Here is a 24815-nt window from a genome sequence, read left to right as displayed (position 1 = left end):
GCCATCTGAAAAAGGAGGCACAACAGTAAGCATTGCTGCCAACCCCAAAACAGTATCTTGAGCCAATAACAATCTCCTTTACTATCACTAGTCCACTGCTTGAAAATATGACATGCAGGAGCAGGCTTCACAAATTGTTTCAGCAGCAATTGTTTGCACCATTTTAGGAGTACCGCAGAAGCAGAGTAGAGCATATCTGTTCTAATACACAGTATACTAGTTCTGTGCATACGGTCTGTACTCAGGCCTCCTCAGAAACTTTGTACTCACTGCCCAGGTGCGATGGTCTCCATTATAATGCCAGGAAGGGCTGTGACATGGAGCTCTTCCATGCAACCAGAGAAAATTATACAAGCCTAACAACATGCCAGCCTTAGGCAGCTGGTTGTATATACCCCCCAGGAAATCATGTATGACAGTGCATATTCAGAAGATTTTTCGGGTTAATAATTTTCGCCACAAACAGGTTTTGACACAACCAAATCTTGAATGTTTTATCAGTCAACTCCTCTTCCAAATTAGCTCGTTGCTATCTAGCTAGAAAATGATATGGAAAAGGACATGCCACTAAAAAAAGGTGAGCAGCAGGCTCCTGTACTGTTCCTGGAGAATTAAGAGAATTTGCTAAAGACATAAGGGAACAGTTCTTAGATGTCATTCCTAACCTCTCTGGGCAGACCTGAGGTTTCTTAGAATAAAACATTGTTTAAGGAAATCACAAAAGATAACAGAAGGCAAGGGTCTGAATTAAAAAAGTCATCTTAGTATTTCATACCTACCTTACCTTTCACTGCATCTTCTCTCGTGACTACTGGATGAAAAAAAAACATTTAACATGCATTTGGGATGCACAAATTTAAGACTGATAAACAGACACATAGCCCTACATTGACCTTCCAATTATCCCGTTGTAGCTTGCTAGTATTGTTCATAGGCTTTACAAATAACTTCAGTTTGGTATTTCAAAGACTGCCAACATGTGAAGCCAGTTTGCTTAAACTAATTTTCTTGAGAAGTAATGTACCCAGAACACCGGTATGTGCCTGCAGCCTTAAGCTAGCCCCACTTTTCCCTACAGTGACTTTTATGAAGTTACAAAAAGCATCTAAGCAGTAAGCACTTTTAAAGCAATTTTCTTCTACAAGAATCAAGGGTTTCAGTTGCATGAAAAAGTAGTGTTTAGTTTATGTATTAGAGGTGATTTTGCTTTCCAGCACATCATGAAAAATATAATACCACAGTCTGCCAAGAATCCAGTCGAGACCTCAGATATTGTTGAAGAGCAAAGCACACTCTGCCACAGGTCAAAAGCATGAGATATGATAAATACAAAAGTAAACTATGGAAAACACTGGAATCGAAAGGCAAAGAAAGTGATTTGTATTCTGGAGTGGGCAATGCAGCTCATCCAAATGAGTATCAAAAGTGTTAACAGAGTATTGGGGGTGGAAAGATACTGTCTTACTGAAATTCAGATATAGTCTCACCAACAAAAAACAGTATCTCATTCATTCCCGTCCAATTAAAATTCTGCAGATGACTGCTCCGTCTTATTTAATAAAAAACACTAAATCTAATTTTGTTTGCCTAGAATATTACAACAGAAGTACTATATTCTCAAATGAGATATAGCTATGCATTTTAGTAAGAGGCAACATGACAGTTTTGATGAGGTTACCAAAATCATGTAGATTCTCATTGGAATACATATTTGAAATGAGTCTCCCTCAGTTTGATTATACTGAACTTCTGCCAAGTGAATTAAAATGCTTGCTGTTAAAATGATGGGTTTCCTTCTTTAAATAGAAAATTGAGGTGAATAAATCAACATAGATTGCTTCAATGAATAATGATACAAAACATACATGTTCTCAATAAAGAAGATGGAGTCGTCTCATAGAAAAATCAGAATGAAGTTGCTCAGGAGACCCTACGTTATAGCTCAGAGATTCCAGTTCCAAGCAAAAGAGATGAGGGAAACCAGAGCAAAACCCACAACTCTTCTAATGCACAAGAGCCTCAACAGTAGAAGCAAAAGCGCAGACTGAAAAGCCTGTCCTGTAAACCTAGATACTCCTATTTTCAAGGCAGCACAGGATCATCAACCATCTAGTTGCAATAGTTTGGTCTGGTTGTCTGTTATTACCATCCATCTGGTAATTCTGCAGACTGAAAAACGCAGGTTCTCTAGTTAACAGCAGCAAGCAGACTACAGCACGAAGCTTCCAAATCACACTTCATGAAAGAGCAACCCCAACAGTCCTCCTGGTTCCACAGAAATGCAATATTTTCACAAAGCAGTCCTGCAGACACAAAGAGGGAAGTGATACAATCATCTCTACTACTACCAGTTTCCAAGCAAATAAGGTTTTACTTTTGATCTCTGGGCACATTTGTGTTGTAACAGACATATGCATGCCCAATCTTAATTTCCTCTTATCCTCACGCCTTTACACCTCAGGGGGGCTGGTACAATATTATTTAGGAGGAACAACTGCAGAGCAGGTCCTCTTTATTCCCAGAAGCCCTGAGGCTGAGTAACCATAAAGCAAACAAACTCTAGAGAATCTGGAAATCAAACCACTGATTAGTCTATACTGAGCTCATACAGGTAAGATTCTTCCAACAACTTGTAATCTGGTCAACTATTCTTTGTACTGCTACCCTGTCTAGAGACTGGAATCACTTCCAGTTACACATTACACAGAAATATTCCTAGAGAACCTACAGTTTAAATAAAATCAAAGGACAAGAAGGAGGCACAAGAAAACATACAAAAAGAATGGAATACTCAAAGCTTAAGTACTTCTCTGCAGAGTCACAAATAGATTATTTGCCTAAAGGTTCAGCAATTTTTCACGCAGTCAAAACAGTTCATCTTGCCAAACCCTAACCTCCCAAGAAAAGGCATAAAAGCCCTTCAGTACAATTACTGTTGTTTTCTACAGCACATACAGAGTAACAACATGACAGAGCAGAAAAAACCCAAACAAATACTGTATTTTTATTTCAGCAGTAGAACATCTACATACATATAAGTATGTTACTTCAACTAGAAAAACATAACCTAGGTGAATCTATTACAGGGTAGATGCAAAGTTTATTGGAAAGTGACACACAGCACCTACCAGTGTTTAAAGGTCCTCTATTGAACAAAATGATATAGTCTGCTATAGTCTGGTTCTACCCAATAGTTACACAAAGAATCTGCAATAGAAAGAATTACCATTTTCCTTGCAAAAACAGAAAAGCAGGGAGGGAATTGCAAGTACACTAGAATATAGGATTAGAATTCAAAATCATCTTGACAAGTCAGAAAAAATAACACATTAGAAGGAGGTGCAACTAGCTAAGTAACAAAGTCAGCAGGTGCAGATCCAGGGCTTTAATGAATGGTAGGTAAACAACAACAGGCTGTTGCAAAGAAAGCAAACAGTGTACTGTGATGCATAAACAAGAGGATGTCCTGCAAGACATGAGAAGAAATCCTTCTCCATACCTAAACATTGGTAGAGATTAATCTGGAATACTGTCTCAGTTTTGGGCACCTCACTTTCAAGATGATGTAAATCAGCTGAAGGGAATGTAGAGAAGTGTAATGAGAATGAGAGTCAGAAGACACAAGAAACTGCTAACTTAGTTTGGATAAAGTCTTTCAGAAACTCAAGTCAAGGCAGATATCACGGAAAGTGTCTGCTCTCCTCTAAAGCAAGCATCACCCATGATCATATAGCAGATCAAAAACAAATCTGGTAAGAAAATCTCGTTCCTCTCAATTCCCTCTCCTATACATTAATAGTGGTGCCTTCCTTCTACATAATTTCATATGTGCAATTGTGCAGAATGATAGCTTTTGGCAAAGTCACTTGCACTGTAAAATGGAAAAAGCAATGGAGGGAATACTTTAAAAGAAAACTGAATTCCAGTATCATATAACTTTAAACTACCTCCTTTTCTATACTTTACCACCACATGAAAACAGGAAACATTGCTCTACTATTTCTCATTCCTTCTCCTCAGCAGTATTAAACATTTTATGAGCATAGACAGTCCAAAAGGAACGCTGTGTTGGGCCATAAACTGCAGAAACATATATTCTCCAGACACATATAAAAAAGCACACAGATGGCAGCAGTACTGAAGATAGTTATAATTACATTTTAACCTAAAACAAAGTTGTGCCTTCCGAGAATAATTTTTTTAACAACCACAGGAGAAGACAAAACTGTCTGACTTTGCCACTGTAACGACACTTAGCAGTTGAATTAACTCCCTGTAGCAAAACTAGTTTTTGCTCGATACCATGGAGCAGAGGGATAATTGAAATATAAACAATCTGCCAAAAAACCCCTGGGTTTATGAAGTTTCAGCAAAGGCAAAGAACGAACTCTGGTCTGTAAGTCCCTTTTAATTATTTTGTTTTCCTAATTAAACAATAACACAAATTAAAATTCATTCCAAACCACACTTTCATATATGTGAAATTCTGACACTTGTTTCTTAAGCAGGTTTTTGCAGGAAAACAAAAGGGTAACACTAAAATATTTAATTAAAATACCAAAGCTATAGACTCAGTTCTGGACACAAAAATACTGCTAAGTATAACATGAAGGAAATCTGAATACAGAATTTTTTGTTTGTTTCACAAACTATTTGTTACTTAAACTGATGAGGCACACTGAACAGGGTTAGGTATTCCTCTTTGCAACAAAAGAGACTATGTTTGAAATCAAAAAGTTTTGATATAGCTAGCAGGAACATAATTTTCTAATGCTGCTCAGTTCAATGTTTCTTTTCAATGTTTCAATGCTATTCAAAGCTTCTTTAATTCATAGAGAACAATAGAAGTCAGCAAACTCTGCAATATCTGCATTATTCTAAATATTTATGCTTCTGTGGATAGCGTTCACAATATGATTTCGCATAAGACACTAGTATGTTTTCATCCTATTGAGTTCATAGAAGGACAACTCAGTTTCTCCAAGAAGTTGGTGAATTTTCTTTAGAAAATTCTGCAGGTTCAGAAGCACCATTCTGTGTCTTCTAAACAAACAGTCACAAATTATTTTAACTTTTATGCTGCTCCCTACAGAAATACACAGACTTCCATATAAGTAGCTTTGGTGCTTTTTTTTATGAAGTTAAAAGGAGGGGAGAAGAGAGAGAAACAAAGCAAGCAGCAGCCCTACATTGAAGGGAGAATGCCATTATTAGGTAAACCTCAGCCTTTTGCAGCAAGCAGATGGCCAGGAGTTCAGTGCGATTATATAGAAATATAAAGATCCTTCTATTAGCAGTTGGGAAGGGTATTCAAGTTCACATACATACACAAACACAAAATGTGCTTGAAACTTGAGACACTTTACATAAATATCAGCAGCTCAACAGAAAAGGACCCATACTTTCCACTGAATTCTCACCACTAGAAACTGTTTGAAGTACATCTGGCCTAAATACAGCTAGTAAAATTCTGGTAACTCAGTTCCAAAATGTTTTCTTCTGATAAGGTTAGCTCCTCATTAAAGAAACACATATTTCAATGTGGTATAACATATAAGATATTTCTCTTTTTAGAAAACTTCAAAATAGAACCAGTCCTCTATGTTTTGGAAGTAAAGTTCTTCTTATTTTAGGTTTAAACAACTTGCGAAGATAATTCAGTTACTGTTTCTGTAACACTGGTATTAAAAATAGTTTTTAATAGCAAAGTATAAAAACAAAGTTTGCATTTCAGCAGCTTTCAGTCCAGATACAGACAAATTCAAGTGGAAGTCTAATGTTTCTCCATAGTTTTGGAAAAGTCAGCATACAGTGTTGTTTCATACTGTAACAACAAATCAACTATCCATTTTTTCCAAACTTTCTACATATTTATTACCAATTCAAAGGGAAGTGGCATTTAAACAGCTTTTCTTCAGAACTCTTCCATTTGGGAATTTGTTTAGCTCTCCATAAACTAGTATTTTCAAATATCAGAACAGCAACAGCAAAGGTGCAAAGGAGATGACAAGCAACCATCTACATGGAAACAGAATAAAACAGAAGGAAGGATGAGGCCAAATGGAAATACTTGCTTATAAAGAAAAGGAAAATTGACAGTTTGAATATTCTCTTTGCCAACAGAAGCACTTCAATCTTGAGACACTTTACTGCAGGAAGCTGAGATGATACAATTAAACACACTTAACCAAAGACAGCAGAAAAGGCACTGCAGATGTCAAGTAATTTGTGCATATAAATTGATTTTGAGATGAAAAAAATTACACAATCTAAAACTAAATATATATTGAGCTAACATTTGGCTTTCCAAAGCAAATGAAAGTTGACGTGGGTATAAAGTTTACATGGCAGAATGCACGAGTGTGAAGCACTGAAACAAAAAAATGTGATAACTGAGTGTGAAGAGAAAATTGACTATGACAGCTTTAACTGCTGTTATATTATCAATACTGATAAAGTGAATTTTTAGTTTTTAAATGGAGCATGTGGCATCTAAAGGGGAAAAAGTATTAACTGTGGAAACTAAGGGCTTCTTGACTACTGTTAACTTATTTAGCATAGCAAATAAAAGCATTAGAGAATAATTACATAAGGTTTGTTTTTCATTTGCACTATAAATCACAAGCAAGAGATGAAAGTCTCTCCTCCTAAGCTATTTCATATTCTCAGAAAGAACAATTAAAAAAAGAACGAAAGATACTATTATACATTTGCTGGTTGTAATGATAACCAACACGCTTATCATAAATAACAAAGGTTCGCTTCACAGATCTAAGAACACAACCCAGACAAAAGTATAAAGGACAGCCAGTGTTGTAATTTGATTAGCCTTAGGGATTTACAAAGCAAGTTTCATCTTCAGTGTCAAATTGACATTTTAAAAAATGCTTAAAGCAGTTTGGCTTTGCAACTGCCACTTTCAGAGTGCTTTTCCATGGAGATATCTAGCCAGCTTCACACATTTTCTCAAGTACTAACAACTAGAAGACCAGGTTCCATAAATAACAATTTTTGTAAGCTAAACAGTTAAATCTCAAGTACAATTCTAGTCATACTGGGTTTCAGTTTTAGCTCTTCACTGAAACGAAGATATCATTTCTCTCTCAACCAGCATGAACACTAAACTACCTTTACTGAATACCACTTACTAATAATAAATAGTTTCCTATGAATATGGAAGAAGAAAAGAAAGAACATCCAAAGTGTATTTTGTTGTCTATTCTTTTTAAGAAGGCTAAGGAAGTCAGGAAACCGGACAGGAAACATACAGGACTGATTACTGCTGCTTCAGTATGTCATCTGGTAGACAGCATCACCACACACCATCACAGAAAACATTCAGATCCAAAATGTTCTCAAGTACAGCATACTCTAAACCAGAAAAAGGTAATGTAAACTTTTCATATAGCTTTACATATTCACTGGATTTCAAAAATAAAAGGGGTTTTGTTTGATTTATAGTCAAACTGTCCTTCTCAGTTTCTAGCAATCGCTTTTCATCTGACTGGCTAGTTTCAACCAAACCTGGCAGAAAAAAGTAGGTTTGGTCATGGCTCTGTGCAGGGAAGGGGAAAAAGGGACATGGCTACACAGTGCCCCATGGAGGAAAAAGCTTCAGTGACTGTTCAGTCATCAGTATGGCTGCCACGTGGCCTGTCAACAGACCAGAAGTGACCCAAACCTTGTGCTGCCTCATTTGAAGAGGCTAGGATAGAACCAGGCTTACTACCAAGTTAGGTGGAAAAAGGCATCAAAAAAGGAAATCAGGCACCATCTTTCACTTTTTGAGAAGCAACTTACATTTTACTAATGTCCATACATAAGAAGAAAAAAAGCTTTGTGTTTCTTTGTACTTTACAAAAAAAAAAATTTCAAAATCCATTAAGTCAAGCAAAAATTTACAATCACAGAACACTTTTACTTGCTTTATTCAGTGGTTAAGATGGTGCCATTCAATGAATGCGTTTAAAAAATTTGTTGTCATCTCAAAAGATGGATTAAGGTTTTATTTACTACACATTATTTAAATTTTACACCAAGGATGGCAAGTGTTACTTTCCAATGAGCATCTATATATTGTTCACGGATACAGTATTAGTGCTTTCTCAACAGTAATGACCCTATCCTCACAGCATCCTCACGACTAACAGCTCTGTATTTCCCTTTTTTACAAACTGAAAATAGAGGTGCAGAGAGATTACTGAGCAAAGCCCATCAGTTTTAAGGCAGTTAAGGTCAGCTTTTCTTCCAAATACTTCATACCACATAGAGCTACTTCGGTTTGAAACAGCTCCCCTTGAGTTTGGTAAAAGCTATGAATGCTAGTCACTTTTGCACATCAAACTCGATATCCTGACACCATGAACACACAATTATAAACAGCTAGAGAGTTTATAACGCCAACAATTATAAACAGCTAGAGAGTTTATAACGCCAACAATTATAAACAGCTAGAGAGTTTATAACGCCAACAATTATAAACAGCTAGAGAGTTTATAACGCCAACAGAATGAACTGCGTTAAACTCATTTGAACTTCGACATAACATGGCAGTAGTACAGGGTTTCCCCAAATTTAATCTTATTTGAAACCGTTTCAGTTTTAGGAAATGAGAACCAAAAAAAACAACAACCACCCAACCAAAAACCAAAATCCCATTTAAAAATACTCAGTGACAAGAAATTATTTGTGTTTAGTAATGCATTCCAATGATTAATTAGTCCAGTAAGAACACACCCCTTATTTGAAGCCTGAACTTGCTTAACTCAGCTTCCAACCACAGAACTGTGGTATACCTTTGTCAGCTGAAGAGAAGGTTGCTTTTATCAAATACCTCTTCCTCTAGTAGGTACATATTGACTAATGAAGCATTTCCTTAGCTAAGCTAAACAAAGTAAGCACCCTACATCTTAATTACTAAGACTGCTCTCCCCTCCTCCCAGTCATTTTCAAGGCTATTCTCTGGAAGCTCACTTTTCACCATCCTCCCTGGACTGTTAACATCAGATGTACTGCTCCAGTAACAGTTATAGCTAAATAGATAATACACAACCTCTTTATTTCCGATTCCCTTGCTCAATTACTCAGTTTTTCACCAGACCTTTTAGCTGCAGCCAAAAGCATTGATTTCAACTATTATCAGTCATCAACTCCAAATCTTTTTCAGAGTCTCAGACTGAGTCCCCCTACTTGTTGTGCAACCCAGTATTTAGGTGCACTGATTCTGCCATGACATAAGCAGTACATATTGTTTAATGTGTCCAATTTATTAGTAATCTGAATCACTTTGCAACCTTACCAATGTTCTTTTGGTCCCAAGTTTATATTTTATGATTTTCTAGGTAAGTAAAAATATCTGAAATAATCCCAACACAGTTACTTACAATAAGAACCTTGGATATTCTGTAACCTCAAGTAGCAAAGGTTAACGCACTGTATGCAATAGCAGACTTATCTCTAGTATGTGCCAGCACTTGCAGATGCGTAACACACTCTGATGTTGGATTTTGCATGTTACTCAAACAGCCTTGCCTAGGGATCCATGTTTGCAAGAATCCAAATCTCTAGCCAAAGCCCTCCCAGAATTCTTAACTAATAGGAGTTACTACAGTTTATTTTGTAACATAAAATTTAACAAATCTTTAAAATACTGTCCCTCTGACTGTAAGTAGGGCAGCAGCCTCAACTGTCAGGGGCTTAGCTTCCAGCTTAGCTTCACCATTTTAATGAAGTTGAAGCAGAAAGCAGGGGGCATCTAAAGGAGAAGAAAATTGAGAAATAGAGAAAAATAGTATCTTCCCATAAAATGTCTCCCTTTGAAAAAGAGCTGCATAATATTTTCCCAAACTATGAGAGCGTACATACTTAGACACAATTATTTCCTGGCTTTTTAAAGCACTATAAACATTATTGGGTGCACTAACTAGGACGCTATCTTTTGTACGTGAACTTTAAAGGCAGTTACACAGGGCTTAATCTTCTCCATCAAAAGCCTTTAGAATTACACAGCAGAAGGAAATCCATTCCTCTTAAGTCAGCCAGTTCCACATCTCTGATCCGTACATTTCTGGTATGATAGTTGCTGTGACCTCAGGAGCATCAGAGGGAAAAGGCCTCACCAGTCTTACTCAAGTTCTTGCCACAGTTTCACTCTTCCACTGGAGTGATGAGTAGGTTACCCATACTAGGAGATACTTCTAAGAGTTGAGTCTCAATGACATCTTTTGAGTTTATATGATCCTCTGTGGATCATGTAATGAAGGAACACACACACACACCCCCCCTATGCAGCTTACATCTTCTGAAGCACTTTTCAATCAGTTCCACCCAGGCCCTGCACTGAGTGTCCATGTCTTCCTTTGTATTTTATGGGCAAGTTCACAGACAAGGAGGTGCTGAGCTGTTACCTTCCTTTCTGCATTAATTAGCATACATTATCAGTCATAAAAGGTCTTTACACTGCTCCAGAGCATAAGGCCTTTTGAGATTCTATAAACTTAAGGGACAGAGGCAGAAAGAGATCTTCACCTAGTGAGAGCACGCACTACTTAGAGTAAGCATTGCATTACAAGAGAACCATCAGGGTAAGTAATATTTAATGGCAGCAAAGTAAAACATAAGATTTAAGGAAAAAAAAAATAGAAAACAAAGCACTGAAACACAGCTGGAAAATCCTGTAAACCCTTATATCTGAACTCCTAAAGAAAAAAAATTAAAAAAAAAGAAAACCAACAAAAAAACCCACCAAGCAAAACAGTTACTGTTCCCCCGTTCCCCAACTATTTTCCAACTGGTACCTGCTTGAAGATTCCTGCTAGAAGTTTTTTCTGGTTTTCATCTTCCTGTCATTTTCATTCTTCTCTGATTTTATTACTTGATACTGCAAGGCAAAAACTTAAGAAAGGAGGAAGAACTTACTGGTATTGAGAACTCCTCTGCCAAATACTTCAACACTGATGCTCCTCTAGCCAAAAAGTTACTTCTCTCTGCCAGGTTGCCTTGGAGCTGTGTGTCAAACTCCTTTCTGACAACTGAAGCAACAGAGTCAATTATTATGAGTTTAACTTTCTTTGAAATAATTTCTTCTTCCAAAGACATAATCCTAAAATAGAAAAAAAAAAAAAACACAAAAAACAGTTATTGATAACATTATCTATACAATAGAACCATTTTATAACCCCGAAATTGTTTAAATAAAAGGTTTACTTTAATAAGTTGAAAGTCAGCTCCTCCTTTTCCCTCCCTCACACACCACCTCTACTAACACCTGCATGTATTGAGATTTGGAAAGGAACCTGAGGCTCCAGTGGGCTACATAACCCATGGCAGGACCTCTCCAAAAGACAGATTTGGAAGAACCTCTAGTTAGCAACACTATGCTGTACAACTCCTGAATGGCAGACAGCAAGTTAAGTGGACATTGAAACTGTGCCTTTTTGCTCACAGCAGCAGCATCCCATTGCCAACACCAGAATCCTTGGCGTCTATATATGCAGAAGGTCAAATCCATTTCCGTATACCTCCAAAGACAGTATGCCAAACCTAATCCCTTGATAATATGTTACCAGCTGTTCTCTGATAAAGCCGCACTAGGAGAAGAAACTATTCCTAGAATAATTCTGCCATTAACATAAAATACACAAGATGAACATAAAATACACAAGATTATGCTAAAATATAACTTAATTCATATTCATTGCAAAATGTGTTCACAAAATAACGTAAAGAAACAACATGACAACACAACACTGCATTCCTCTCTCCCACTGCTGGAAGGGTCCCAGTCTTACTGGAAGTAAACTGTGCTTTGGAGGAGCAAACTCCTGTTTCATGGAAAACGTAACTCTTACACTATGGTCTCCACAATCCAAGACCAGACCTGTCACATGAACATTCCTCTTTAAAGGCTTACAGGGATCAGAACATATAGACATTGTCTATCAGAAATGAGAAGCCATCAACTGGATTAGTCACATGCTATGAAATGAGAAGAGCAATGTCAGTCTTTCTGTAGCAATTTTACTTCGTTGGAGACCATGCTGTTATCAACATGAAAAGGCCTCAAAAAAATGAATTAATCTCCATCAAAATATGATATAAACCAAATATTGTTATAGAAAATCCAGTCAAAATGGTCTTTTTTTAAAAAACAAACAAACAAACAAAAACGTCTAGAAAAGAATACCTCTTCAGTACACTGTCACATGTCAGTTCTCGATACAGGTGAATGCTACGGGTCATGCAGAACAACTTTTCATCTGAGTCAAAATAAGTAGGGAATCTGTTTCCTGCTATCTCAATCAACCTATCAAAAAAACAGAAGGCATAACACTGCAAAAGGAATAAAGTGGGATAACAAGGCATCAAGTATTCACAAAGCAAATCTCTGAATGATAAGCAGATACCAAGTAATACTGGAAATCTTTTGCAAGGGAGAAGCATGCTGTAGCAGTCAGACTGAAATACTGGAAGTCAGAACAGTTAGGTTCTCTTCCCAGTGGTACACTAAGGCAAGACATAATGTGTCTGTACGCAAAGAAAGAGTGTATTTCCTGTCGAAGGAAACTGCAAAGTTTATAGTTACTGAATGCAAAGTTCCACTCAACAGCCAAGCATTCTCCTATTTTAACTATTAAATTAAAATAATATTTATGCGTAAACAAATGTACTCCCCAACTCAAACCATCTTCCCTTCCACCTTTGTCTTGCAGTGAAATCATATATTGAACCTTGTGTCACCACAGAAATTTAACAGGCTGATAACAAACAGAAGATCCATTACAAGATCCAGCCAATATGGAAGCAGGACTGCAAAAAACAGAACCCAGCTCGACTGCAAGTATTTATACAGGCAGCACATGAATGGAAAGTATGCCTGCCAAAGCAAAAATCTTCTCACAGATAATTTCTCCTCAAAAATAAAAACAAGGTCATTTGGATGACAGACTTTTTCACTGAAACTATTTGCATTGTGCCAGTTACCTCTTTGTAAAAAGGGCTTAAAAAAATCTTAAGAAAATATACTTTTTAGAACATAGCAAAAAAAAAAAACCAAACAAAAACCCAAAAAACCTGTGTCACAAAGTGACTGAGTCTTCAGGTGCCAGGTGGCTACAACTGAACATCCATCCATTCAGACAGCACAGGTACAACTGGCATGACTTGATATAACGAAATGACTAAAGAGTTTAAGTGGCTGCTTCACTGATAGAACTGAATGTGGGATTCCATGATTAAATGTTCTCCATTACCTTATTAGCAAATTCATGACCCTTCGAAATCTTGAATTACAATTGTTAAGCATACCACTGTTTATTATCAGAGTAGACTAAGGAAGCATATCAGATAACTCGTGATAACACCAAAAGAAGTCAGAGGAAGTTGGATATTTATTATTTGTTGTCAAAATACTTTTATATTCAGAAACTATGCTTTGAAAAAACCTCTTGCACAGACGTAAAACTAAAGATTTACTGATGAGAGGCCAACATTTTCAATGAAATGAGATTTTACACTTAAAATCATTGAGGACACTAAATGGTATACATTTTAGAAATGCTGACTGCCTGCAAACTCTTCAGAAGTCAGTGGAAAGAAGTTCCACCTCCTTTGAACACAAGGCAATTTAATCTAGGTCCTTAAATAAACGATCCAAGAATTTAACTTAGAAATTCATAGTTACAATCAGAGCACTTAAATTTTTTTCCGCAATGAAGATTTTGGGGTTTTAATAACAGAAAATACTTAATTGTTTGTATTTTCGGCAGACATATCCCACTGCCTATAGCTTGAGAAGAGTGGCATCTAGTGGATGCTATCTGTGGGCACAACTTACTGGTTATCTTGATGCTTTTTATTTAGGGCCCTTTCATTAAAACCCAGAATGTTAAAGCTATTTTAAATTTATTTAAAAGAATTTTTCTATTTGGTTTAAAAATAGAAACACTAAGCTTGAATGTTAATATACCTATCCTGAGCAAGTAATTTCACTACAATAGCCTGAATCTCATTCATTAGATACATTAGCTATTACATCTAAACTGCACCTATAACTCTCAAGCAGATACAGCCTATATTGTCTCCCGTCCATTTAGCAGTTAGAAGATATTGTTAAGTGCACAGCTGAGCAGTTTCAGTTGCATGGGCAAAGGAGGAGATAATAGAAGAACCAGAGATGTTATAGAGGTCAGGGAATATAATACCACATGGCCACTAAGGGTATAGGAGAGATGCGAGGTTACTGCAAAGGGAAATCAGAAGTGCAGAAGGGCAGGGGGCCTCACTCAGCAGAAGTAGGACAGAAATCTGAAGAAAAACTGGCTGTGTCGGTCCTACTGTTCACAGAAAAAACTCCATTTCCTTTGTACTCAAAATGCTGGGCCTTTACATCCTCAAAACCTTCTTGCTAACTCCACAAACTAAACTGCAAAGAAAGATTTCAGGTACAGGACTGTTAAGACCACTTATAAATTAGAGAGCATGCCATCCACCTTGTCATACCACGATTGGAATCTGCAACATCATACAAATTAAGGTGAGCAAACCATTCTATTAAATTAATTTCATCATCTATGGAATAACTGCATATATCAAATGAATGCTTAATAACTACCATAGGTATTTACCTTATAAATGCTTAATTATTGCTCAGAAAATAATTGAAGGCTCCAAGATAAAAAGTGCTAAAGAAGTTGCAAGTGTGTATTTTAGAATTTTGCATCTTACCTTTCAGCACTGAATGCAGACTCTGTGTCAATGTATATAACAGCCCCATCTAGTCCTCCCATGCTTACAGGCAGTGTAGCCAGAACACTCACCATAATACAAAATTGAGTTTTGCCACAACCTGGTGGGCTAGTTATCTGGAAGAAAAAAAGATTATTAACATAAACAAGAGATGTCACATTCATTACACCCTAATTCTACTTTTAACTAAGACCCATCAGCCAGAACTCCTCAAATTCTCCTCTTCCAGTTACCAAAGGAGGAGACAGCCACAAAAAGACAGAATGCAGTACACAAAGAGCAACTTGCAGTTACTCTTGGATCCATGCCTTGCAAACTCATCCACTGAAGAATAAATGGTTCTTCAGACACAGCATCACGCTTGTACTTTATTTCTTTGACATCCTTTATTACCTCTTATATTTGAGGTTCTCTACTCTCCCCCTCTTACAAGATCTTCCCTAGAGCCACACCTCGGTCTCTTCCACCTCCTCCTCTGTGCTACCTTCTAAAATAGAGCAGAATTAGAAGATTCAAAGCTGACATTCACATGGCATCAATGGCCTTAAGATCTGAAAACAAAGTCCAGAGCTAATGAATTCACAGATGTAAATGACTGCTTAGGAATCATCATTACTTTGGTTACAACCAGGTCTCCCTTGGAAATCACAAGGATAATCGCTTATATCCTGTAAAGACTGAATGTTCAATACGAACCACATATATACATAACACAGATTTTATCTGCCCCAGAGACTACACTCTACTATGCAGCATGTGTTTTGTCATTGGTGCTAACTCCCTATTACCATATTTCAACATGAACACCATTTAATGATCCAGACCAGCTTGCCAATTTTAAACCTTCACCTGCACTTACTGAAAGCCTACTGTGCTTAAGCAGTATTCACAAAGAGCACACTCAACTTGTGTGAAATGGTTCCAGTATGATTTTGATCCAAGAGATAAACCACAAAGATCAAAAGAATACCTTGTTTGACGAGATCCCCAGTTTCTGAGAGCAAGATTTTTCTACTAGAGATGGCAGTATGCTGGTCTTTATCCACTGCAGATCTTGCAGAGATTGTAAATGAATGCTGGGGTCTATGTTCAGATAATCTTATGTTTCATTATTACTACAGTGGGTCTTTAAATATAATATCACATTGTCACTGCTTCTGGGAAGGAAGATTATGACGGCTGAAAACCAGCAAATACAAAATTGAAGTGACTTTAAGCACTAAAACCAGAGTGTGATGGGTTCATTCTGATGCTAGTAGGGACTAAATAATAATGCAAGATAAAAAGTAAGCCTCTCCAGGGAAGTTATACTGGAAAATGAAGCATACCTCCTCAAAACACCCAGTATAGAATAATAGTACGGCCAAAACAGAGGCTTGAATACAGAGCTGTTGCTCTAAATTAAAAAAGAAACCTTACAACAGACACACAGTCAAAAATGAAACTGATTTTTGAGCCTAAATGCACAATAGTTTCTTTTTAAGTACAGACACCCTTTCATCACAAGATACTACAGTACTGCTATGGTTTTGGTTTAAGCAGCAGCAGCATGACTTGAAGCACAGAAAGTTTACAGGGAAACACTGAGGGAGTGCATTAGCTACTGTTAACAGTTGGTTAAAATCCCTTTAATCACCTTTGCCTTTAAACAAGGCCTGAAAACCAAGCCATACCAGTCAATCTACTTGAAGTTTTAATGCAACAGAAGCATTAGATGATTTTTGCTTAGAAGCACACACTGCATTTAGTGAATTACAGATCAGGAATCAGTCATGTTTATGCAATTATGTGTCCTCTATCCAGCGTACTTAAATTATAAAATATCATATCAACAATAGCTGCCACATTTTAATACGAACCCAAAGCATATATAAAAATTGCAGAGGCAATATACATTCCTTAGACTGTGATAGCCAAAGAATCTCATCAACTGTTTCTAGTTAAAAAGAAGACTTGAAATGAGCGGAGGGCATCAATCCAGTTGTTAAATTGTTTGGACGACTGTGAGGAGACCTCAAAAACATTTGTAGTTTCAGCCTTGCCTGGGAGGTGATTGGAATCAACATTTCAGTGGCTGATGCAGGAGCTAATTCAGCAGAGATGCTGTAAAAATGTCTGTGGATACAAGCATCATATCAGAGAAAGACGGAATCCTGTAGTACAAGCTAGTACAAGGAAGCAAGCCACTGGAGCAGGAGAGAATTTCTATTCCCAAATACAACAATACTTCATCTTTTATCAGCATTCCTTTAAAGGGCATTAAAATGGGATTCTAAATAATCCACAGTGAACAATTTTAAAGAACTACCATATTTTATTGCAGTTACCATTGGTTCAGCAAGTGTTTTGAACAATACAATCTTAGTTTACAAAAGACCTAACATTTCTCTACTATAATTTAAATCAAATGTCTGCAAAAAATTTGCTTAGTCTGTTTTACTCTAAATTTGCTCTGAAAAAAAGTCAAGTCCACCCAGATAGAAATGTGAAGACAACAGTTTTTAATTTATCTCTGCCTAATAAAATATACTTTTATTTTTCAATAAGCTATATATTATTTTCTCTGGCACATCTGTGGGGTTTGGATGAAGTCACAAGGAGCTAATTCTTCTTCAGCTACCAGGGGATTAAACTCTTCAATATTCACAAAGTCATTACTTTAATTTTTCCTCAGAGGAGTTGGCCAAAAGCTCTGACATCTGACCACAAAATTTCAGCTATGATTTAATTTCCAACTTAAAACCTAATAGTGGTTTGGGAAAAAATGGTTTGAGACAGCGTAACACAAATCAAATCCCTCTGGCACTCAAAGAGCAAGCAGCTTTGGCTGTAGAAGACACCACCACAAGTCTTAGCCCTGTGGCTCATGTACTCAAATTCCAAGTTTCCAACCACCCTCACTGCTGGGTAAAGTAACAGGAAGACAAAGATTTAGCCACACCAGTCAGGAAGCAAATGCTGCACACAAGATACTTTTGAATAGAACCTCTCTCTCTCAGACTTAGACTATCTGCCCAATAAAAAAAATACCGAAGGGCAATCTGCTGGTCAGCTATGCTCCCGTAAGTTGCAAAAGAGCAAATTAAAATTATTCCATTCCAAAATCCCTTGAATCCAAAAAGAATATGACCTGAAAGTGTTCGCAAGCTGCAGTACAGCGTCAAAGCAGCAGCAGCAGACACTTGATAGCTTTCTACTAAAATTTCATCTAACAATCATGCTGCAGAACACTTACAGTGCTGCCAACCTTTGAATCTACTTCAGATCTCATGACTCTTGCAAAAATGACTCTTTTAAAAATCTCCAGAGTCTGGCCTTAAATGAGAAACTGAGTTTCTGCATAGTTAATTGTTCTCTCCCTTTACATTTGCAGAGAAACCCCTAATATGTGCGCTAATCGCTTTCCACATTTAAGACCTAAAAGGCAAATGAAAAGCAATACAATTTTTTTTTTAAGACATCTCTAATCTATTAAGTCAGTCATCTAATTTCTGGACTCCACCTAGTTCTCTCTATAATATTTCTGATTAAATAGTTATTATGCGTCAGTATTGTCAATCTGGCATGAGGGTGCAACCAAGACAAAGCTACTGGTGGAAGGACATAGTGCTTGCAGTTCTGCTGTCATCCACTAGATGTCTTGTACAGACTTCAACATCTCGGTCACTTAGTGACATCACCTATTGAAGGTAACTGCATTAAGCAGATCTCTATTTTTAACTAAAATATGTTAGAATACAAAAAATTTAACATTCAAAACTTTGGGTGTTTTTTTGTTTCAGAAGAAAACAAAGTGCAACACCTTTCCTGGCGCAGATAACAATCAGATAACAGTTCAGCCTATATTTGAATATATTCATTTCCCCCAACTACCTTTAAATACATTGATACATGCAGAGTATGACCATTCTTAAAATAGAGTTTAGCAACAGTTTCCCAGATTTTCTCATATCTAAAGATATAAATGTTTTAAGGAAACACTGAGGAAAAAAAAATATTTAAAATTGACTATTGTAATAATCAACCTAGCTGATAGGCATTACAAAATACATAGCTCTGGAAAATTAAGCATTGGCCTTTACTTCCTGAAGAGCATTATTTTATACCATCTCAAGAAAATTATATTTGACATCCATGTTTTGAGACCAACTGCTTGTAGAACTTACTTTCAAATTAAAATTAAAAAATAAAAAAACAATGCTAAACTTAGAAGTGAAAGGTTAGTTAAACTCCAGTTTAACTAACTCCAGTTAGTTTTAAACTCCAGTGGTCTCCAGGCAAGAACATGTCAAACAAACCGTACAGACAGCTGAATGATAGCTACGCTTAGAATTAAGAAAAAAGACAAATACTCACGATATTGTTATAAGTAGCCTTGTAAATCAACTGTGTGCCTCTTCCAACCCAAAAGGATCACATCACCTTTTTTTTTTTAATTAGGAAAAAAAATATTCCAGGATCTTTCAATGCAAACTTACACTCTGGCCATCTTTTACTCAAAGTTGCCAAGCCACAGGAAGGAGGGCAAAATAGACTGGATTATCTGGGTTGACCTATACAAGGGTGACATCCTTGTTCTGGGCACCACTCATGAGCCAGGCGCAGGCTCAAGGACAAGCTGGCATGTCACAGAAAAGACACATCCCTATTCTACTTCTTCCTCCTACCTGTGCAGCAGTGGCTCTACATTTCAACTAAAATAGCACAATTCAGAAGTTTAAGCAGCATAAGCATGTGAACAGCCACTCTCTGCCTCCACCAAGGAAAAGTTAGTGGACCAGATGGAAATCCCAGAAAGCCAGATCCCAGCCACAAGTGAGCATCATTTTTTTTCAAACACAGGCTGTGCTATTTTGTCGGTTGACTGCATGAGCAATAATCCAAAAGAAAAGGAGTCAAACTACACCTAGTGCAAGTCACTGCTTTGCTGACAAAAATGTTTTTAGGAACCAAAACCTCATCTCCTGCTGAAGTCACTGTCCTCAACAGCAGCATAGTTATTATCTCAGGACCCTGCATACCCCACTTAGAAGAACAGCTCTACCTTCTTCAGTGAAGCAGAACTTAGCAAGTCTTTTCTCCCAGAATTTAAAGAATTGCAGTATTCATCTTAAGTTCTTCCAATCAGATTTTCTTACAGTAGATTGGTAACAAAGCTAGGCCTAAATGTAAAGAAAACATTAATTCTGACAGATCAATGTAAGTTCATGGATGCACTCTTAGACTTTTTATGAAGACCTGAATGGTGTATATTCCTGCGCACCATATACAAAAAGAAATACTCAGAATCCTTAAAAAGTAATATCCCCTCATTACATAAGAGTTTGCTAGAGCAGAAATTGTTATAGTCTAAACTCAGTGTTGCTTAAAAACTAGTATGTTTTAAGTCACTATTGGATTTCATAAGTGATTTCTATCTGAGATCAAAACCATTCTAGTTTGATTACAGTGTGTGGAAAAATTGTATTTTCTTCATAGTAAGATTTTCATAACTTCTAACTTCTACTCCTGTGCTCTGGTAATTTGCCACAGTAGACAAAGAAAAGCACTTGGTAAGGACTGTTAAAGTGTTCAAGAAAAAAATAAAATGGTTTCAACCTGTCTAAATTCAGAGCACGAGGCACACAATATATATTTTTGAACTCATTTCAAGTGCATAGCCGAGTTTGAAACTTGAAGTAAAGTGCAGCCACACTGCATAAAACCAAAGTCCATCTAGTTCTGGATTCTGTCTCTACTGAGGGACTACAACAGACGGCTAGGGGAATAACATAAGAACAAGGCACACATATATTGATACTCCCTCCCATATATATGTTCTCCATCTCCATTTGTAGCTCAACAAAGTCCTAAGCCAGAGATTGCATCTTTGTATTTTTAAAATACTCAATGACTCCTATGAGCATCCACACAAATCCTATCTTTCCAGATTACACAAATTATGCAAGTTGTTATCACTTTCTGCAAGGCCATACAGAAATCCAGGTACTAGAAGATAAAGTGCTTCCTTGGTCTTAAAAGAAAATTCTAAGCAAAGAAGTAGCATTGCATCCAAAGTCCAGAGAGTGACAGAGTTATAGATAGATAGATATGCAATTAGTAGTATTGGAATGTATGCACAAATAATACCAGCCTTAATTACAGTCTTTTATTTAAAAAAAAAAAAAAGCATTAATGACATTCATATATAAAAGCTCTGTAAAGTTATTCTCATGCCTACATACTTCACACTTTTGTCCTAATTGCTTACTGTATCTTCATAAAAGCTAATGACTTGGTAAAGTCAGAGTGAGTCAGTACTAAAAGGACAGACTCCTGATTCAGCACCTTGTGCTCTGACCACAAAAACACACTGCAGCTTTCCCACTGTAAAATCCTACCAAGAATCTCCCAAATTTCCTGGGAAAATTTGCAATTTTTTAAAGGAAAATAGGCTCACCACATTTTTTAATTCCTTCCTTTTCTTACTTACCTGACATGTTGAGGAAAAAAGCCCCAACAATCACACCACCAAAAAAAAAAGCACAGCCTCTACTAATTATAAAAAGCACTTCTCATTCAAAAGCTTTGTGTATTTTGTGTTTAAAGCACCTGACACAAGACAGTCCAACCTGTCTGTGACTTTTGACTTCTTAGGTGTGATGTGCAACTGCAGTAAAATGTATTAAATAAGTTACCTCCGTGAGTGATCCACAAGGCACTCCACCATGCAAGACTTTATCCAAACTATGCAGCGTGGTAGATAAAAAGGCTGAAGATGGATTGACAGACTTCCTCAGTTTCATTTCATAAGCCTACAAAAGGAAGGAAAAAAGTAAAAGAAAACAAATTAGAAAACACTTTGGATTTTTTTTAATGGAAATAGCAAACTTTTTACATTTGCTTTCATCACCTTGGAATGACTTAAAGTATTCCTATCTTCAGCTATAGTCCTCTCTTAGCTCATCACCCTTCCTCGCTTTTATATCCCATTTACAGCTCACAGAGTCAATTTAAAAGTTTGTTGTATCTCCCTCACAACTATTAAATAATAAGCCTTTAATAACGTGTCAAAGGTTTTCTCTGCTCCTGTTCAACAAGGCTTGCTTTCAAACCGTAAAACTTCAACTTTTAAATAAGTATATGTGTGTATATATATATATACACACATAGCGCCTTGAGGTAGATCTCTGGGTGATCTTTTTAGTTTAACCCCGAACAAGACCTGAAACACATTCAGGAGACCTAGTAATAGAAGCATGCTGGTCTGAGCATCACAAGGGTATTCAAAATTCTCAAGAGCTGTTGCAAGAGCAGCTGTAACTGGCCTGAAGGAGAAAGGGAAGGTGATGGTGTTCCCCCCTCTGTGTCCTCCAGAGATTGGTTCTCCGCAGAAGAAAGGTAGAGAGTGTGATTCCTAATAACTCCCAGGAGATAGCGCCCAAGGTATGGAAGAGACAGCAATGCTGAATACACAGACCAAAATATTCTCATGGTCAACAATGTTATCATAAGCAAGTAGAGCACCGTGCAGCAAAAGGAACATTCTCATCCAGCTCCCAGAGAAGACAAACAGCACCACAGCAAATACATAATACAAGTAAGGACTTACATGACACAGCCATGTGAACAAATAATACAACAATGTGTCCAGCAACTATTAAACTAATGTAATGTACACTTACAACTAATTTGTTTTAACACACTCTGGTCAGATCTGTCATTATCTCAACCCTTCGAGCCCCACGTTGCGCACCAAAAGGACTGTTGTGGTTTAACCCACCAGGCAGCTAAAACAACCGCTTCACTCACTCCCTGCTCCCAGTAGGATGGGGGAGAGAATTGAAAATAGAAAACAAAAAAAAGCCTTGTGGGTTGAGATAAAGACAATTTAATAGAGAAAACAAAATTATAAGACTAATACTACTAATAATAATAAATATACAAAACAAGTGACGAACAGCACAATTTCTCATCACCCAAAGTCAATGCTCTGCAAGACCCCAAGCTGACCTGCCTCCCAGCCCACCCCCCCCCAGTTATACATGGAACATGACATCATATGGTATGGAATATCCCTTTGGCCAGTTGGGGTCAGCTGTCCTGGCCATGTCCCCTCCCTGCTTCTTGGGTACCCTCTGCCTTCTCATTGGCAGACCAGTATGAGAAGCTGAAAAATACTTGACTGCTTGGTAGCAACCAAAATATCAATGTGTTATCAACATTATTCTCATCCTAAATCCAAACCACAGCACTAATCAGCTGCTAAGAAGAAAATTAACTCTATCCCTGCCAGGGCACAGGCCAATACAAAAACCAATGAATTTCACCTCACTCAAATGGGATTGGAGTTTATGCTCAAATTCACTTTAAGAGTAAATACACATGTTACTGATGAAGAAGGATTTGCAACATGATTTAATTTTTTTGTTTGTTTAACTTCTGACAGGACTTAAACTCTGTAGAATGGAAACAAAGCTTGTAGACCATGGAAACAATATTCCAGTCTAGCTTTCCTGCCTAACATGGACTCTAAAATTTTACCCAGTGATTTCTGTATTTAGCCCACACAATTAGGGTTGAACCACATTGTCTTTCAGTAAAAAAAAATATAAAAAAATTCAATTGTTAAATCAGGAGTCCAAGTGAATGAGCAATTACCACATTGTTAAGACAACCTTTTCCAACAGTAACTTATGTTAGTTTCTAAAGATTTTCTTATTACTTCCCATTTTAGGGATTTATTTTTTAATTTATCTTCCAGCCACTGAAACTTGTTCAGCTAGACTCTAGAAACCCTTAATATAATTATCTTTTTCTACTCGGCATATAACATGACCAAGTCACACCTTAACTAACCTTCTCTCTGATGAGCTCAGTAGGCTTCGCTCTGTACTTCATACTGCGAGGCAAGTTTTCCAGAAATTAGAGTTTTACTGTATATCTTGGCATACTCTCAAGTTTTGCTACCAGTGCTTCCAATGTTATATCTGGACAGTATTTTTCCCTCCTACTATCTAGTTTATTTATTTTTTTTACTCAAAGACATCATCAAATCTTCTTGCTACATCAGTGCGCTGGTTTTGGCTGGGATAGAGTTAATTTTCTTCAAAGTAGCTGGTATGAGGCTATGTTTTGAATTTGTGCTGAAAACAATGTTGATAACACAGAGATGTTTGCCTCATTGCTGAGCAATGCTTAAACAGAGCCAAGGCCTCTTCTGCTTCTCACACCAAGCCACCAGTAGGCTGGGGGTGCACAAGAAGTTGGGAGGGGACACAGCCAGGACAGCTGACCCCAACTGACCACAAGGATATTCCTTACCATATGACGTCACGCTCCCTGTGTGCCAATGGGAAATAGTGAATGAATTCCTTGTTTTGCTATGCTTGCGTGGCTTTTGCTTTACCTATTAAACTGTCTTTATCTCCACCCACGAGTTTTACCTTCCCTCTCCCCCTCCAATTCTCTCCCCCATCCCGCTGAAGGGGTGGGAGATAAGCAAACTGCTGTGTGGTTGTTTCAGCTGCCTGACAGGTTAAACCACAACAATCAGTCATGATGTTACATCAGTCACTCTCACCTGAAGTCCATTTGAAATCCTGTGTTCGAAAAGACTCAATCCACATCCCTCAAAAATAGCTAACATCCTCCATTTCTGTAAGTACAGGTCTGTATTGTATGCACTCACACAGCTGGTCATCTATCAGCTGGCTCTGTATTAACAGTCCTTTGCAATTGCTGTCTGACAAACTTTAGTATCTGTCAAGCTTCTCAGTAAAGAAATTTGATTGAATAGTGTTATGTGGATGACAGGCAAAAGCAAATGCTAGAACTTTCCTTCCTGCACTCTCCCCAGTTAGGCTACCTGTAGCCTAAACCACACTACAGCTCATTTTCCATGGATGGAAAAAATCCTCAAGAAGTTATTTTCAGGATCACTTCACTTCTTGGCATCAATTTGGTGTCTAAAACCAATTCATACTGAAATTTTTATTCTCTGCTTGTATTAAACAACACTTTTTTTTTTTTAGTTGCATGGTCCAAACTAGAAGCAATTTTTATATGCTGGACTGCAAGAGAGAATGCTA

The 24815-nt window shown here is 37.2% G+C and overlaps 1 protein-coding gene across 2 annotated transcripts in view; it reads right to left on the bottom strand.

Annotated features, from left to right (window-relative positions):
• Positions 1-24815, bottom strand: part of RAD51B (RAD51 paralog B) — a 469034-nt gene that overhangs the window by 399964 nt on the left and 44255 nt on the right. For both annotated transcript variants that reach the window (XM_075754197.1, XM_075754195.1), the window contains exons 4-7: positions 21423-21539; positions 14725-14861; positions 12185-12304; positions 10918-11101 (exon numbers count right to left, since the gene is read on the bottom strand). In XM_075754197.1, coding sequence (XP_075610312.1) covers positions 10918-11101; positions 12185-12304; positions 14725-14861; positions 21423-21539 — 558 coding nt within the window. The remainder of the gene's footprint in view (positions 1-10917; positions 11102-12184; positions 12305-14724; positions 14862-21422; positions 21540-24815) is intronic.

The sequence above is a fragment of the Balearica regulorum genome, chromosome 5, assembly GCF_011004875.1.
Source record: "Balearica regulorum gibbericeps isolate bBalReg1 chromosome 5, bBalReg1.pri, whole genome shotgun sequence".
Lineage (NCBI taxonomy): Eukaryota > Metazoa > Chordata > Aves > Gruiformes > Gruidae > Balearica > Balearica regulorum.
This window is presented reverse-complemented; position numbering and strand designations above follow the sequence as displayed.